Source organism: Notolepis coatsorum (assembly GCF_963971535.1).
Source record: "Notolepis coatsorum genome assembly, chromosome: 13".
In the NCBI taxonomy this organism is placed as follows: domain Eukaryota; kingdom Metazoa; phylum Chordata; class Actinopteri; order Aulopiformes; family Paralepididae; genus Notolepis; species Notolepis coatsorum.
The window spans coordinates 45,379,158-45,396,309 of NC_140177.1; the positions used below are offsets into that span (position 1 = coordinate 45,379,158).

At 43.5% G+C, this 17,152-nt stretch overlaps 1 protein-coding gene across 1 annotated transcript; it reads left to right on the forward strand.

Annotated features, from left to right (window-relative positions):
* Positions 1-6,095: 6,095 nt before the first annotated feature.
* On the forward strand, positions 6,096-6,629 carry LOC311239351 (ADP-ribosylation factor-like protein 14; the record flags this gene model as incomplete). The annotated part of the gene is made up of 1 exon (XM_084327657.1): positions 6,096-6,629. One exon carries the CDS (start codon positions 6,096-6,098, stop codon positions 6,627-6,629), a length of 534 nt encoding a protein of 177 aa, XP_084183783.1.
* Positions 6,630-17,152: the final 10,523 nt, after the last annotated feature.

Genomic DNA, 17,152 nt, shown 5'->3' on the forward strand with positions numbered 1-17,152 from the left:
ACACACACACACACACACACACACACACACACACACACACACACAGACAGACAGACAGAGGGGGGGCAAAACATAACGGGGGTAATTGAGGCTGTGTATAAGATCACAGCAATTAGGGAAGAAAACAGTGACGTAGTCGAAATGCTTCTAGGATGTCTGTCTCTGTTGAACCTCAAATAGGTTTCCGTGCCATATACCTCTGCGGTGTAGCCAGCAAAGTAACCGAACACCGCGACAGACAGCCTCCGGGGTTCCAGCAGCGGCTCTCACGCGCGCCAGACAGCGCGCCGGGTCGTGCGAAAGGAGGCCAAGTCATTGGTGACGGTCGGTGCCAGGTGGAGCGCCTCAGAATAGCACGAAGATTGTAAAATATCGAATGTGCCAAATGCCGAGGAGGACCCACGTGGTAACCTCTGACCGTAAACTCAATAAGCGCGTCACTATACTGGACTTGACTCAGCCTTACAGGAACACGTTCATAGACCTGTGTGGGGCTGTATAAGAGGAATGCACGCCTCACCCAAGGCCGCACTTCACAAGCAGGTTACTATTGAGCTTTGCTCGGGATAGCAAACATTGGTTTATGTCATTGTGAAACATTTTGGATCAAAGTAAGGATTATTAATTGTATATATTACAAGAATGGGACAGCACGGCTCCAAATCATCCACGGAAGCGCGGGAGCTCTTCCAGCGCTTTGGCGCACCGGACAAACACAATTCAGTGTATCATAAAATTTGCGAATCATCTCCATCTGTTTCCATTCGCTTCCAGCAGATGGAGTCCAGACGGTCGGCCACCCCGCCCTCCTCCACCGGCCGGGCTACGGACACGACGAGACGGCCCCATAGCCGCCTTGATACCGATGGGTTGGTGTATGTGATGGATAACCCGACGGGCGGCGTTTGGATGAAGCAGAGGGAGATATGGACAAGATCGTGAGGGTAAAAAAATAACAAAACATGGGGAATCGTTGTTTTTTCGGATGAGTTTCTCGTCGTGGGAAAGTCAAGCTGCTCTGTCGTTGGATGCATTTCGTGTGTCCATGATCCAGCACGGTGATGCAGCTGTGCCTTTTCGCCCCTGCGCAGATGTTCGTCCCTGCGGGGGCTTGCTTGAACTTGGAGCTGCGCGTGTGGAGTGGAAATGCAGTTGAATGACATGGATAACCTGGTTGGACTGATCAATTTACTACTGATCAACGCTCGGCCTGTTTGAAAGACATGTTATGATGAGGAAGAGAGAGAGAGCGAGAAGAGTGAGCGAATCAGGCTGAATCGCCGGTGTCGATAGCGCTCTCAAAGTCTGATTTCTTTGGAAACATGAATTGTTTCAGCATTGACTGCGAGTAATTTTTTTGTACAGAAGATATGAGCATGCAAAACACTTATTTCACTTCGTCCCCGCCTGGGGGAATTTAGGTGACCAAAACAACGGAGGTGGGATTTATTTTAATCTATAGCCTACTACATACATTGCTGGAATTTATGATGCATTATTTGTCATACAAATTATGTAATCTCAGTGTCATATCTCATCATATTATCAATAAAAAGGACATTCTTTAGTTGAATCTAAAGGATCAAAGTCAAGGCTCAAAGTCAAGAATTTACTTTACTATTCGCAACAACAGGGTTGAAAATACCCTTCTGTCCTCAGATGAATGAATTAATTTATTTTTGTATGTGTCATACCAACATGGGATTACATGACACAGTTACAACAACATAAGACACATAATTCCAGTTAGCTGCAGGCTTGAGACAACTAAGACATATGCACCCAACATTATTTCCGTAGTGTCCACGTTTTAAAATCTGCAAAAGGTGATTGTTGCACTGACATTTCTGTGCAGGGTGGATTGGATGTTTAACATTTAAAGCATATTTTATTTATTTAATTGTATTCATGTTTTTTTTACATTTGACCTAATCACAGAGGAAGGCAACTTCGTCTCAAAAGTACAAATATTTCTTTCTTTCTTTCTTTCTTTCTTTCTTTCTTTCTTTCTTTCTTTCTTTCTTTCTTTCTTTCTTTCTTTCTTTCTTTCTTTCTTTCTTTCTTTCTTTCTTCGCCATGTGAAGTCTTTCAACAACCTGTGTTGGTTGTTGTAATGAGATGATGCCTTCTGTTTGTTGTGGGATGTGTGAATCAGCCATTCTGCATGAATAGCAGACTATATGGTTTGGTGATTAAAGTTCCTGGACTGATTCAGATGGGAATTTGACTCAAATGATTGCATATACTTCTCCCATGAGTCATGACCATGACACAGGACACATTGGATGGAAGCCTATATACCATGTCACCTCAACAAGTCTTATATTATGCAATGTACAGAACACACTGCTAGTTTACAAAAAGGTAAAATCTTAACCTCACAACACAAGTATGCTGCCGAATAGGCCTATACTGCCTGAAAAACACAATCAATGAGTGACTGATTGATTGATTGATTGATTGATTGATTGATTGATTGATTGATTGATTGAAAATTGTATTAACAGATTGCAGAATGGGTACAATACAGTACAGCTCAATACACACAATTGTTAAGGGGATGCAGACCAGAGAAAGACTTTCGTCTTGTTTACATCAGGGTGCCCCATTTTCAATTCATCATATGACATACATGGCATACAGATAGATACAAACTCACATATTGCATACACATCTGAATTAAGCTCTTTTGAGCAAACAATGTATCACAAGCATAATGGTCATAATGGTCATGGTCCCCGGAGTCAGCATTGCCTGCGGCTTGGGCCGATTGTCATATTAACTCGTTTGGCTGAGTTAGCGGGAGGGAAGTCGAGGGTGGTAATCTGGCGTTGTGGACAGCAACGCCTACAGGTCAGGTCTGGGCGCCTGCTCAGCGAAAGGCAGCAAGTGGTGAAGGCAGCGTGACCTCCCACATGTTACACTTCACCAATGAGAGTCCTCGCTGCCAGGTGAAAAGAGCCGCTGGCTGTCTCCGCATGTCGGAGGAAGCATGTGGTAGACTTCAGGGTTCCCTTGTACCGACCAGTAGGGGGAACATGCGCACAACAACCAGGTATGGGAGGGGGGGAATTGGCATGAGATGATGCCGTCTGTTTGTTGTGAATTTGTGGGATGCGTGAATCATCCATTCATCATGAATAGCAGATTAGTTTAGTTAGTTCAGTTTATTTATTTAGCACATTATTTAAAAAAATAAAATAAAAACAGTGTTAGGGAACGAAGCCCAAAGGGCTTGTAAGTTCCACTCCCATCTCATTGTCCATAAACAATATGAACGAAATACATATTGGCATGGTCTACAAAATAAACTACAAAACAGGATCAGAGACATAAGGCAGACACTATAGCGAAAACATGGAAGATTGACACAGTCAGTAACAAGAACAATTTCTTTGTTTTTTTTGTTTTGTTTTTTAGTACAAGAGGGCAAAGGAGAGGAGCATAACATATTTCAAGTCAAGAGTTTTATTTGTCACGGCATACAAGCATACAGTGAAATGCAGGGGGTCATGCCCGCAGTTTATGATGAAATTAAATTAGATTTTAATTGTTTTTTAAATATAGATAAGAAGGTTGTTGACCTCAATGATGAATTTAGAGTGTTCCAGAGTTTAGGACCTCTGAATTGATGGCTAGATATCGACAGAAAGGTAAGTGGAGTTTATTACTATGGTTTGTTGGATATGAGTGAAATTCTGATGAAAAGATGAAGAAACTATGGAATTGGTATCAGGAAGATCTTGCATATTGGTAATGAACTTGAATATGAATGAGCATGTTTGAAAGGTATTAAGTTTGTCAATTGATAGTAGAGAATATTTGCAGAACAGGGGTGCATGCAGATGGTTCATATCTGGTAGAGTGGGAAATCATCATGAGGAACCTTCTGGATTATGACTAATTTGTTAAATATGATGGATATGTTGCAGCCCAGACTATATTACAGTAGTTAAGGTAAGGAAATAAAAAGCTATAATACAAGGTTAGATGGGCAGAGGGATGTATCATGGGGCAGACCTTTCTCAAAATTCCATGCATCATCATTGACTTTTTGCAGACATTGTAAATTTTTTTTTTGATCCACTTTTTCTCCCATTTTCTATATTTTCCTCCCATCCCAATTTCGTATCATCCAATTCAACCCTCCCCTGTCACAAACGCTGTTTCTTGCCTCCCACAAGCCGGCTGCAATGTGGACTAAGTCATACATAGCACAAGTCCCCTCCGGTACTTGAGGTAACAGCAGTCGCATCTTTTCACCTGCGCAGCTCGATCTCTCAGTGGCGAGGAGTAACGCGTGGGAGGCTCACGCTGCCCCCGACACTTCCTGATTCTACTGCGCAGGCGCACCAACCGACCTGTAGGAGTCGCTGTCCACAACGCCCGATCTCCACCCATCAGTTTCCCACCCCCTAATACGGCCAATGTGTATTAGTATGAACGACCAGCTAAACTGAAAGCAATGTGGAGCGCTGGGCTCGAACAGGCAAGCCCAGCGTCTCCGTCATTTGTGGCGAGCGCCTTGCCCACTACGCCACGTAGCCGCCCCAGACATTGTCAATTTAACCCTTCATCTTCAGTAACTCCTAAGAATTTTGTGAACGGCACTTAGACAATTTCATTTCCATTAATTAATATTTTAGATTCTTCTTTAGGGTAGTGCTTATTTTTGTTGCAGAAGACCATGAAGTAAAAAAAATTGACATTTAGAGTATACGCTTGTTGCATTGAAACCAGTTAGACTATTTCAAGTTCCTCAATTCATGCATACAATCAGGGACATGAAGTCATGATGAGTAGCTAAGAGATTGGTGTCATCCGCAAATAATAATGGAAGTAGTACAAGACAGCCAAATCATTCATGTAAATTAAAAATAATAAAGGGCCCAGAATGGAACCCTGTGGAACCCCGAAGAGGATTTAACAGATGAGCATCCATTGGATGACACAAACTGCTCTCTGTTGTCTAAGTAGTTAGTAAACCACTTGAGGGCAATCTCCTGAACACCATATCTATTGAGTTTAGAGATGATGGTTGACAGTATCAAAAGCTTTGCTCAGATCTAGAAAGACACCAATAGCAATTTTTTTGTCATCGAGTGCTGAGGAGATGTTATTGACAAGCTGTAGCAATGTTCTGTGGACTGAGTATTTTTTACGGAAACCATACTGATGGTTATACAGGATGTTATTCTTAGTTAGGTGGTTAGAGATTCTTGAGTATACCAGTTTCTCTAAGACTTTTGAAAAGCAGGGCAAAATAGATAGGACGGTAATTGCCAAAGTCCTTTGGGTCTCCAGATTTATATATTTATAATTTTGGCGATTTTGAGGTTGTGAGGGATGATACCGGATTGAAGGGATAATGATAGAATATGAGTTAAAGTTTCTTTGAAGAGACTGCTTTTAATCCCATTATGACCTTCTTTAAGATCATGATTCTCATACACTTCCTTAGTACTAGGATGATAAAAACTTGGGAGTGAGGAGAATTTACCTTTGATCCGACTACAAGGGCTATGATTTGGTGATTAAAATTCCTGGACTGATTCAGATTGGAATTTGACTCAAATGATTGCATATACTTCTATCCCATATACACACACCACACCATATATGGATGGAAGCCTAAAATAGCCTAATATTTGTTACCTCACCAAGTCTTTATGCAATGTATAACACACTGTTCCATTTTTACAAAAAGGTCAAACCACAGTAACCCCACAAGTTCCACAACACAACATGCTGATGATGGCGAATGATACATCTGTAGTATGACAGTATGAGTGCATTTTGCATACACATTTGAATGAAGCTCTTTTGAGCAAATATTATGACTCACTTCCCTAACAACCTCACAGCCTAACTGCAACCGCGATATCCGCCTTTAGAAACTTTGATCCTTTGCATGGCTCAAGCCATTATGTAGTTCATGAGCGCAGGCTTTATTGTAGGTAGATAACTACGTTATCCAATAACTCAGGGTAACGCACTGAGTAAACACTAGCACCAAGAGAAAGGGATAAGTGTGTTTAGAGCCTGAGAGTTGACTGGCCATTCTTCGGGTCCCTCTCGACAGTCGACACACCGTCATGGGCCAGGGGGGATCTAAACAACCAGAGGTCCGAGTTCTACTCCTAGGCCTGGACAATGCTGGGAAATCAACTCTCCTCTATAAACTGAAGCATGACGTATGTGTTACTACCGTCCCTACCATCGGTTTCAACGTAGAGATGGTAGAGGCGAAAAAGAACAAGCGGAACATCGCCCTGACTGTGTGGGACGTTGGTGGTCAGGCGACGATGCGCCAATACTGGAAGAGTTACCACCCGGACACAGCGTGCGTTGTGTTCGTGTTAGATAGCGCCGACACGCAGCGTCTGGACGAGGCCCGCCGTGAGCTGGAGCACACGTTGAAAAGTGAACATCTCCGGGGTCGACCGGTGGTCATATTCGCCAACAAACAGGACATTGGTGGCGCAATGACTGTCACGGAAATTACGGAAAGGTTTAACTTCAGGAAGATGTGTTCCAGTCGGGATTGGTTCGTTCAGCCCTGTTCAGCCTCGACTGGTTTTGGAATTGAGGAAGGGTTCCAACGAGTGGTTAATATGCTCAGACGATGAAGGACAATCAGACAGAGACACAGCGCACCAGCTCAAAGTCAATGACATCAATAGGTTTGCAGTGGGGACTCTATTGTGTGCCTGATTATTGTATTTAGGCTATGATCTTCTGCTTGTTTTATTCGTTTTAACCGTGTGGTGTTCGCATTTATGTTACTCATGATCGCGGGTCTGGTGGACCCACATCATTATGCGGTGTTAAAACAATAAAGCCATAACAATGAATGTACAAATAACATTATGTTAACCTTACCTAATATTAGCCATTTACCTCTCATTTATCAATAAAAGTGATACCAAAGTCAGCTCACTTCTTCGTATCAATTAATTTGTTATCAATAAAAAAAAAACAATAAATAAACAAATACTATAACCTCCGTACTGTCTTTTACTATTATGCACTTTGCTATAAGTAATCTACCTTGCCTATATTATGCTAATGTAGCACTCAAGTTCGAGACTGTTTCACGAACATGTTACTTCACCTTAGCTGCAGAGTTGTGCATCCGTCCGACTCCTGCTGACTTGTTGTACAGAGCTAAATGACTAAATGTTTTTGTCTGTAAAAAGAAAAGTGAATCCATTATAATCAAGACAATGGAACAAATCATGTTTATCTTGGGAAATATAAATGAAACAATTGGAGGCAGACAGTGAAGGTAATTTTTTTTTTTTTACATTTTGTATACTGGTTTTCACCTACAATCTCCACCTTCAGGTATAGAAGACCCGAACACCACGCACTATTATATGTAGGCCTACTAATGTGGAAGAGGGGTGCACAGTCTGTGCACTCAAGTTATTTTATACATACCGAAAATAAGTAAAGGTTAAAATAAATATTCATTGTATCATTTATCTTTTAGTAAACATTGAAAACGGGTCCCATAGACCAGGAACAATATACACGGGTTAATAATATAGGTGTTTCAAATGTTCAAATGACTTTCCCAAGTTAGCCTAATTTGCATATCCATCGATCTGCAGTATATGATGCATTTGTCCATCAAACAGAATGTTAGACTAACATTTTATTTTGTGGCCTAACTTGTGATAATGCCAGGTGTTAGCATATAGACTTTTAATGCATAGCATATGGCATATTGCAAACTTGGGTATTGCAAATGTTCGTTAAAATACACAATGTCTATTAAATTATTAGGCCTATATATACAATGGTTGTCTATGTATTGTATTACCTTCAACTATATGCTATAGCATGTTGCATATCATAGACAATTATTTATACTCATCCCGCATTCAAATTTTCCCAATTGATTGTGAGCTCTTGTGCTAATTAGCTTGTAAGGCACTACACAATAAAAGGGTATTGAAAACTATGGTAGTTAAACATGAGATAGCATAATGCAAGTGCAAGTCTTGTTGGTTTAAGAAGGATGCACTCATGCGGCGCGTCTCTGTTGTGTCGTGCTCAGCTCTTGTTGACCTCTGTATAAATCCCACACGGTCTCTTCATACGTTGGCAGATGTTTGCATTCCTCGTATGTGGGCAACTGGGTGGGTAAGGCAGGGTCCGGGACCGCCAGGTTATGCTCCGTGAAGCTCTCGATAAGCTGTTCCTGTGATGCGGTAGTAGCTGGAAGCCCGGCGTGGGGTGGGGTCTCGTCGTTGCTGCGGACCGGTCGCCTCGAACAGACCATCCTCTGGACGAAATAACCCATGGCGAAGAGAAGCAGCAAAATAAGGACCCCGGAAAGTTTCCGCGTAACCATGGCGAGGTTGTAGTAAGTGGCATCCACACGTTCCTTGCAACAGGTGACAGCGGTGGCATTCTTCCCTTGTGAGCAGCAGATATAGTCATCTCGACAGAGATCTTGTCCACATTTTCGTATCGAAAGAACTGTCCTGCTGCTAATAAGAACGCAGACGATGGCCAGACTTTGGAATTTGAAGCAAGGCATGGTTTTACAATGAGTTGAAACGTTCCAAGGAAGATGGGCGGCAAGAAGAGGCAGGATATCAAGCTGCATGTGTTCGAGCGCTGACGCAGTGGCTGCAGTGGGCGATCATATGCACCAGCCGACCAAAGAAAAGAGCTACATACAAATATTTTGGGGAAAAAACACCTTTACATTATCATATCATGTCTCTCATCAGGCTACAGCTGAGAGGTGTGCTGAGAGGTGTTCATCAAACAGGGATGGTTTAAGCATAAAGCTAATAATGTCCACACTACAGCAGCAACAACTTTATATGGCAACAGGTCGATTTAATACGATGTAAAGACTGCCTCTCAAGTGCACATCGACGTCGTCAGCGTACTGTACTAGCACTACTGTAAGTGAAAATGTTTCAGCCTTCAAAATCGAAAACACAATCTTTATTCTAGAACGTCATATGATATGAAAGTAAACAGACGGCGCCGTGGCCATCGATCTGTCGTGTCGAAAGACAGCCATTCGTTATGATTGATGGTAATCGACAGGGTGGCCGGCATTAAAGCCGTGTCCTTGTCCACATCTCAATGCGCTGCACAAATGTCCTTTTCTTTATTGGACAAAGGTGCGCTGTCCATGGTGCTGAGAAAAATAAACCCAAAAACACAAGACTCAACCAATAGGGCTGAAGTCATTGTTAGATTAATTAATCACAAACCATATTCATGGTTTTCCTTCAAATAAAGTCAGATTAAGTCAGGTCACTCCTCAATCGGACAAACAATTCCTATAAGATTAATTAATCACAAACCATATTCATGGCTTTCCTTCAAATAAGGTCAGATTAAGTCAGGTCACTCCTCAATCGGAGGGTTGCTTAAAAAATAAATAAAAAATAAACTCCTCAAACGTATAGTTAAACTGCATCAAAATAGACCAAATATTAATTATTCTTCAGTGGAACCCTTTGGAGGGCCAACCATGTTGTGGGTGGCTGAATTTGGCCCACATGCAATACTTTTGGCAGCCCTGCTCTAAAGGGCACCTGGATCTATGGCAGTAATGGGACTGGGCCAAGTCACTGCATCTGCATTGGCAAAAAAAAAGAACCCTAACTAACCTTACTGTCATGAACTCATTCAGCGCCAGACCCGAGATAAGTCGGGTTATCTCGCCAGTGGTTGAGCGCCATACCCGAGTTTTGATCCTTTTCCTCTGATCCCCGTTCTAAACCATCATCCGGATCATTCTATGCGTCCCTGGCTCGTTGAAATTGCAATGCCGATCAAATGTCACCAGGTGGCAGTATCGCCTACCTTTATAAATCAGAAGGAAATGGATCAGGAGAGGCAATGAATGAACCGGACTATCAAGGCTCGCTCTGAGGGGGAGGAGCTCTTCCAAAGCAATCGCTAGCGGATCTGCTCGCCTCAAAACCTAGTGTCCCGTAAACACGTGTGTAGTCATATTTATTTATTACATTAACAACCCAGCTTGTGTAAACCACATAACATTTCAATATACATTCCACTGTGCCATGATCAAAAGCACAACACGTTTAGATAAACCTGCGGGACGTCCAAAACAATGAGGCTAAATCCGATGACTGCAGAGAACTGTGACCAGTACCTTTTACTGGATATACACAGGCAAAACTGAACATATTGCATCATACCCTTTCAAAGGGGAATCAATAATGGAGCCGGTGAAGAGCGGGATGTGGCTAGTAATGGAGGGGAGTGCTCACTCAGTTACAATGGTTGCATTTCTCCTTTGTTCCAAGTAGCCAACATTAGACATGGATCCATCAGAGGCAAGCAGATCTATAGTTCTGCCCCTCAAGGCCAATAAGGTCAAGTGGTTCCAAGTTCATGCTAAGCAGAGCGTGCTTAGCCCAATCTTAGAGCTTTAAACCAAAAGCTATGCGTGTCTAGACCATGTACAATTCTGGAGGTCACATATGCAACAACGAAGGCACTGCAAGCGTATATGCAACCGAACTCCTAGAGAAAAACACCTATTAAGTTAGAATTGTTCAGAAATATATACAGTATTTATTCATGAACAAGTTTTCCATGTGTCCTGCAAATGGAAAAAGACAATGCATTGCAAAATATCTTCCTTATAGTTTCAAAAAGGAACAAACTTTGTTTGAATCAGAATGCTCTCATTTCCCATCTCGGTTTCCAGGACCTCTGGGGTGCCTGTTAATGTGCTCTGAAGAACACAGATGAAGCCTTTGGTTTCTCCATGGTATTCACAGTCAGATGTTGGGAGTTGTGTTGGACAGTTGGTGTTGGGATCTCTTATGAGTGAAGGATGACCAGAGGTTCCATGTGAATGGTCGTGGTCCACTCTGGAAAACAAAGAATTATTGTACTTTACTTTACCCAAAGACTTCTAAGTTTCCTAAAACCTTTGTCCGCAAATATCATTTACATTATTCATTATGTTGCTATGAAGCCAGCCGCCATTTGGTTAACATCAGAGTTCAACATACCCACTTTGGAGTCCGCCCCCCTCTTCTTCGCTCCAGCAGGGAAGGAACGTGGCCGTTCCCTGTGCAGGCCAGGATGGACACGGAAATATTTGGCTGAGTCATGCTTAGGCTGGTTCCAGACAGCTGGGCCCTGTGGGCTAGTGGTAGTCCACTGTTGGGTTGTCGTTGTGGGGGGTTCCATGACCTCTGGCTCCTTGAGCCTCAGAGACATGTCACAGCTTCGACACGCCGGGTCATTTCCATCTATCGACTGCCATCTGAGGGAGAAGATTGTCGAATTACAGAATCAAAAAGGAATTCCAAAGCACTAGAAATATCACTTTGGCGAGAACCGCATCTTGATACAAATTTTCATGTTTATACTTGAATTGCAAGTTTACAAGATTGTTTGTTGTGAACAAGTGTCAAATGAAACGTATTGAAAATACATGGGTGTCCCAATGTGAAAATGTGTTTTTTCTTTATTCCAGAAAAGATGACTCTATAGGAGATGCAGGGAGTGTTTTTTTATAGGTGAAGATGGTGTATTACATAAAGTCAGAGAGCCGAATACCTGCCAGTGTAAAATAAATGAGCTCTGTCCAATAGACATGAGGAAGCAAGTCACACCTGTTGTTAATGAAGGAGCAGGCTCGGTTGCGATTGCTGACTGCCAGCGTGGCTGGGACAGCCTTCAGGAAGCAGGTGATGTAGGTCTGGGAGGGGAAACGGAAGACACTTCTGATGAAGCCACTTCTCAATCCAATCTCAATTTTGATAATTTTTTTTAACAATCCAACATAAATCAACTAAATTCACTCTGCCCTCAAAAACTAAAATGAGATTTTAGGATAGATGATGCTAACCAGATTGGAAGACTCCTGGTAGAACTTGAAGGCGTCCAGCCGGAATCGTAATTTGTGCTCCTGGTCTCTGGGCAGGAAGCGGGAGGCGGAGCCAGTCAGGTAGGCGTCGGCCATACAGCTGGTTGGATTAGCAAAGTGTTGAAGTGATTGAATAGCAAGCAACTTAACCCTTTGCAAACTACAAAGGGTTAACACCTTCACCACCACACAGAAGGTTAACCTTCTGTGTGCACTGCTGTGGCTAATGGGGATCCAAATAAACTTAAACCTTTCACTACCACCCTACAGAAGGTTAACCATTCACTACAGAAGGTTAACACTTTCACTACCACACTACAAAGGGTTAACCCTTTCACTACCACACTACAGACTGTTAACCTTTCACCACCACACTACAGAAGGTCAACCTTTCACCACCACACTACAGAAGGTTAACGCTTTCACTACCACACTACAGAAGGTTAACCTTTCACTACCACACTACAGATGTTTAACCTTTCACTACCACACTACAAAGGGTTAACCCTTTCACTACCACACTACAGAAGGTTAACCTTTCACTACAGAAGGTTAACCTTTCACTACCACACTACAGAAGGTTAACCTTTCACTACCACACTACAGAAGGTTAACCTTTCACTACCACACTACAAAGGGTTAACCCTTTCACCACAGAAGGTTAACCAAGTTGTAAATCAATTTGTACATCAATTTAAACAATTTCAGAACGGTGAATACTGTAAAGCGAGGCCACTCTAAAAATAACTCACCCGTGATGTTCAATGAAGACATAACTCAAGGTAGCATCCGTGTCAGGAGTTGCTGTGGCAAAACAATGGTCCACATAGACCCTCAGGGGCACGTGGCGGGCCAAGACGGCAGACGCTTCCAGATGAACGGGATCGCCCAGAAAGTAGATGTTTGACCCCCTTTTGAACTGCCAGTCATCTAATCAAGATGACAGAAATCATGGGCATGAAAAACCTGCAGCAAGAATGTTGGGCCAAACGTCTCGATTATTTTTTTTAACTGTCACTCATTTGCCTGAAAGTATAGGGAAAGGCCCCTATATATTTCAGACACAGGGGTGACTGGACGAAGAGATCAAGCAAACCAATAGCATGTCACAGTTTAAATACAAATATAAGAAAATCATTTGAGAAATACAGAAATTAGGGTAAATTAAATTGTGGATGCTGATTTAATGATGAAACCGTTTGCAAGGGTGTATTGTGTGATAGTGTAAATATGTACATATTTATCTTTTGATTTAAAAGTTAATATTTCTTTATTATTATTTAATATGACACTGTTGATGAAGGGTCAGGACATGATAAGAATCTTTGCTTCTTTCTGCTCCTTCAACACATACATTGTTTTGTTCTGATGGATGTTAAATTCATCTTTTACGTTTGGCGTTTTATGGTCATCTTTTAATGGATGTTCGAGACAAATAAAGAAAGAAGGTAATGTAGCCACATAATACCAGTCATGAGTCGTAGGTTGAATTCTATGTGATCCTCTGTGGTGACCATGGAGTCAAAAGGTACCCAGGTGGGGTGTAGGCCAGTACTATCCACTGTGTGTTTCCTGAAAAGGACGGCTTTTTAGCTGTTTAATGTGATTTGTTTCAACTTAAAAGGCATTAAGTTGTTATGCAGCACATAGGAGGTGTGAATATAACTGGCATGATACAGTCTGGGACCTGCATGGTTGAAAACTTCAAGACACATCTGTATAGGCACTCAAAAAAGTGCCAAATCTGTGAACAAACAATATATTGGACAGAAAATGTGCCTTATAAATGGCCAAATAATAATAATAATACAGTCTTGTCGACACAGCCAATAGTGCATAAATCTGTCTAATGCACCCATACTCACTTTTCATAATGACATTCCACTGGAACAGTGGCTCCATCCAGATGGAACACACCATCGGGTAAAGGTTCAGGAGAGTAGACCAGGACGTTGGAATAGATAAGATGCTCCTCTGTAGACTGAAATAAAAGTAAAATGTTGATATATACATTGATACCATTATATCCACCCCTCGTCCCCATCTTCAATCAACTAGTCAACTATAGGCCTACAGCCGCCTACTTGAGCAGTGAAACTGAAAACCAAGATCTGGAACAAAAATTAGGATCCATAAAACGGTTGCCTATATGCTATGCTGCATACAATATTATTTAGGCATTCATTGCATTTACAAACATGCACTCCTATTGTGTTTAAAACCATTTACATGTAACGTAAATTTACCGAGAGTGTATTTCCACAATCCGTCAAATGGGCTTGAATAGTGAATTCTGCTTCTCCAGATGGAGCAGCCTTGCATGCGTTCCCCGCTGAATACGAACCCAGGTGCAAATGTTCCGCGTCCACGAGAACACCTGTATCGAACAGGTCGGCTTGCACCACGACCTCCAGCGCATCAGCGTAGCAGTTTACAACGATCGCTCTTGGCAGCACGGGAGGCGATGTGACACTCGGCTGTCTCACCGGAACGAATCGGTGCTGGACGTTGTAAGAGTTTGCTTGTCCGGGACCGTAACCACCACGATGGTGCCCGGACTGGCATCCTGTGATAATTGAAATGACGAGTAGGCCAGTGAGCCACCACCATGGAGCAGTTTGCTGAAGTTCCATGCCTAAACTCGCAAAAGAAACAGTGGGAAGTGGGAAGCGGCAGCGTCACACACACCCACAGAATCGCGCGCAGCAGGTGCGGGTTTTCTAAACTAACTCATGCGTAGCCCAATCAGTGATTAGGTGCAATCCATTAACACCTGCACAAACGCGAGTTGATTAGTGGTTCTGACTCGATCGATATTTTAAGACAATCATAAATGTTGATAATCATCTGATTGTCCTTCATTTAGTCATTGAACCACTGCTTTTTTTATGATCTCTTTTTTTTCAGTACTGTATATTTGTATGTCTTGTACACTTATATCATAAATGTCTTGATGAATTGAAAATGGAGGACCCATATATAAACAAGACGAAAGTCTTATTCTGGTCTGCATCCTCTTAGCAGTTGTTTGTATTGAGCCGTACTGCATTGTAGCCATTCTGCAATCTGTTAATAAAGTTTTCAACCAACCAATCAATCAATCAATCAATCAATCAATAAATCAATCAATCAATCAATCAATTTGTCACAGCTCCTGGCCCTTGTGTGGGCTATATCTACCACTAGGTGGCGGTATAGCACCAGAGTGTAGAAAATTCTTTTTTTAAATAAATAAATAAATATCTAACCCTAACTAACCTTACTGTCATGCACTTGTCCTAATAAACTAACCTACACTGTAGCACTCAACACTTTGATGAACATTGTTACTCAGCTGATAGAGTTGTGCCCTTCCTGATGACTTGTCGTACAGAACTTGTAAGTCGCTTTGGATAAAAGCGTCAGCTAAATGACTAAATGTAAATGTTAATGTAAATTAGTGTAAATCAAAGAATACCCACAAAATCTATATATATATTAAAAAATATATAGTAGAATGCCATTACTTCCCGATAGCTACGCAGCCATAGTCATAGTCTATGTGAGGTTTTGTCCGCTGCTCACCAACTTTCTCTGTTTTCTTTAAGCCTACTGTTTAGGAATTCCCTTCTCACTCACTCTCTCTAGCCCCCACCCTCTCGTTCTTTACTCTCGTTTACTCTCAGTGGCCACACCTGGACTACCTGTCATTATGTGTTTGATTGGTCTGGTGCCGAACTCACACTTTTAGTTCGATTATCAATTACCTCTCGCACCTGTGGTGGCAGGCTAATTAGTTCCCCTGTGGGCTTTAAATACCAGGGCTCTTCCCCTCGTTTCGGCGTGGGGTCGTGTTGTAAACATGCCGTATCATATTCTCAAACATCAAGACTCCTTCGGGAGGTCCTCTGTTCTGCCTATGCTGTTTTGATTCTCCGGCGTAGAGATGTTGCTCCAGCCTTCGCCTGCTGTCGCCGTTGCCTGAGGGGGAGACTGGTCTGCGCTCCCTAGACTTCCACGGGAGGCATCCCAGTGATCCACTTCAGACCCCCGCGCAGCTATCGACCTGACGCACATCCAGACCAGCGCGCAGACGCGCATCTTCCAGACCTTCGAGCTTGGCACGCTCCTCCGTACCAGCGCACAGACGCGCATCTTCCAGACCTTCGAGCTTGGCACGCTCCTCCGTACCAGCGCACAGACGCGCATCTTCCAGACCTTCGAGCTTGGCACGCTCCTCCGTACCAGCGCACAGACGCGCATCTTCCAGACCTTCGAGCTTGGCACGCTCCTCCGTACCAGCGCACAGACGCGCATCTTCCAGACCTTCGAGCTTGGCACGCTCCTCCGTACCAGCGCACAGACGCGCATCTTCCAGACCTTCGAGCTTGGCACGCTCCTCCGTACCAGCGCACAGATGCGCATCTTCCAGACCTTCGAGCTTGGCACGCTCCTCCGTACCAGCGCACAGACGCGCATCTTCCAGACCTTCGAGCTTGGCACGCTCCTCCGTACCAGCGCACAGACGCGCATCATCCAGACCTCCAAGCTTGGCACACTCCTCCACGCAGACGCACCCCAGATGCGTCTCTCGGTTCCGGCGCGCACTCCAAGCAGTGGCGCACCACTCTGACCTCGGCTCGGACAGCCGGCTCCCCGGTGGCGACGCTCTCGCCCCGCTGCCTGTTCCAGCACCACTCTGACCTCGGCTCGGACAGCCGGCTCCCCGGTGGCGACGCCCTCGCCCCGCTGCTGTTCCAGCTCCTTTACGCATTATACGCATTACGTCTGGGTGAGTTTATTTGACTGTCTTGATCATCTCCGTTTTCGTGTGTTTCTTAACACTGAAGATAACCACCTTTTTATTCAGACAGTCACTCACCCAGCGTGTGCCTCTGTTTGTTTTCACTGGGATATTATTTTGGACGTTACATCTCCCACTGTGTGTTTGTTCACACCGAAGTTAGTATTCACTTTTGGATTGTTTTTGGAACTTTGCTCTTTGTGTATTTTACACGAAGATAGTTTTTACTTTGATAACTTTTGTATTTGGACTAGTCACCTCTCCTGCATCTGCTCTGTTTTCCCCTTTGTACTTTAACCCTCTCCTCTCTCCCTCTCGGCCGCCGTTACCCACCTCGGAGATCTGCCGAGAGAGTTCTGCAGAGCGGCCCTGATGTTTCCCACCAGTCCTCCCAGTCCTCCCTGTCCCCAGCCCGCCTCCGCGGGCCTCTGTCCCTGTTCTCCCCTTTCTAGTCCTCCTCGTCCCCAGCCCGCCTCCGC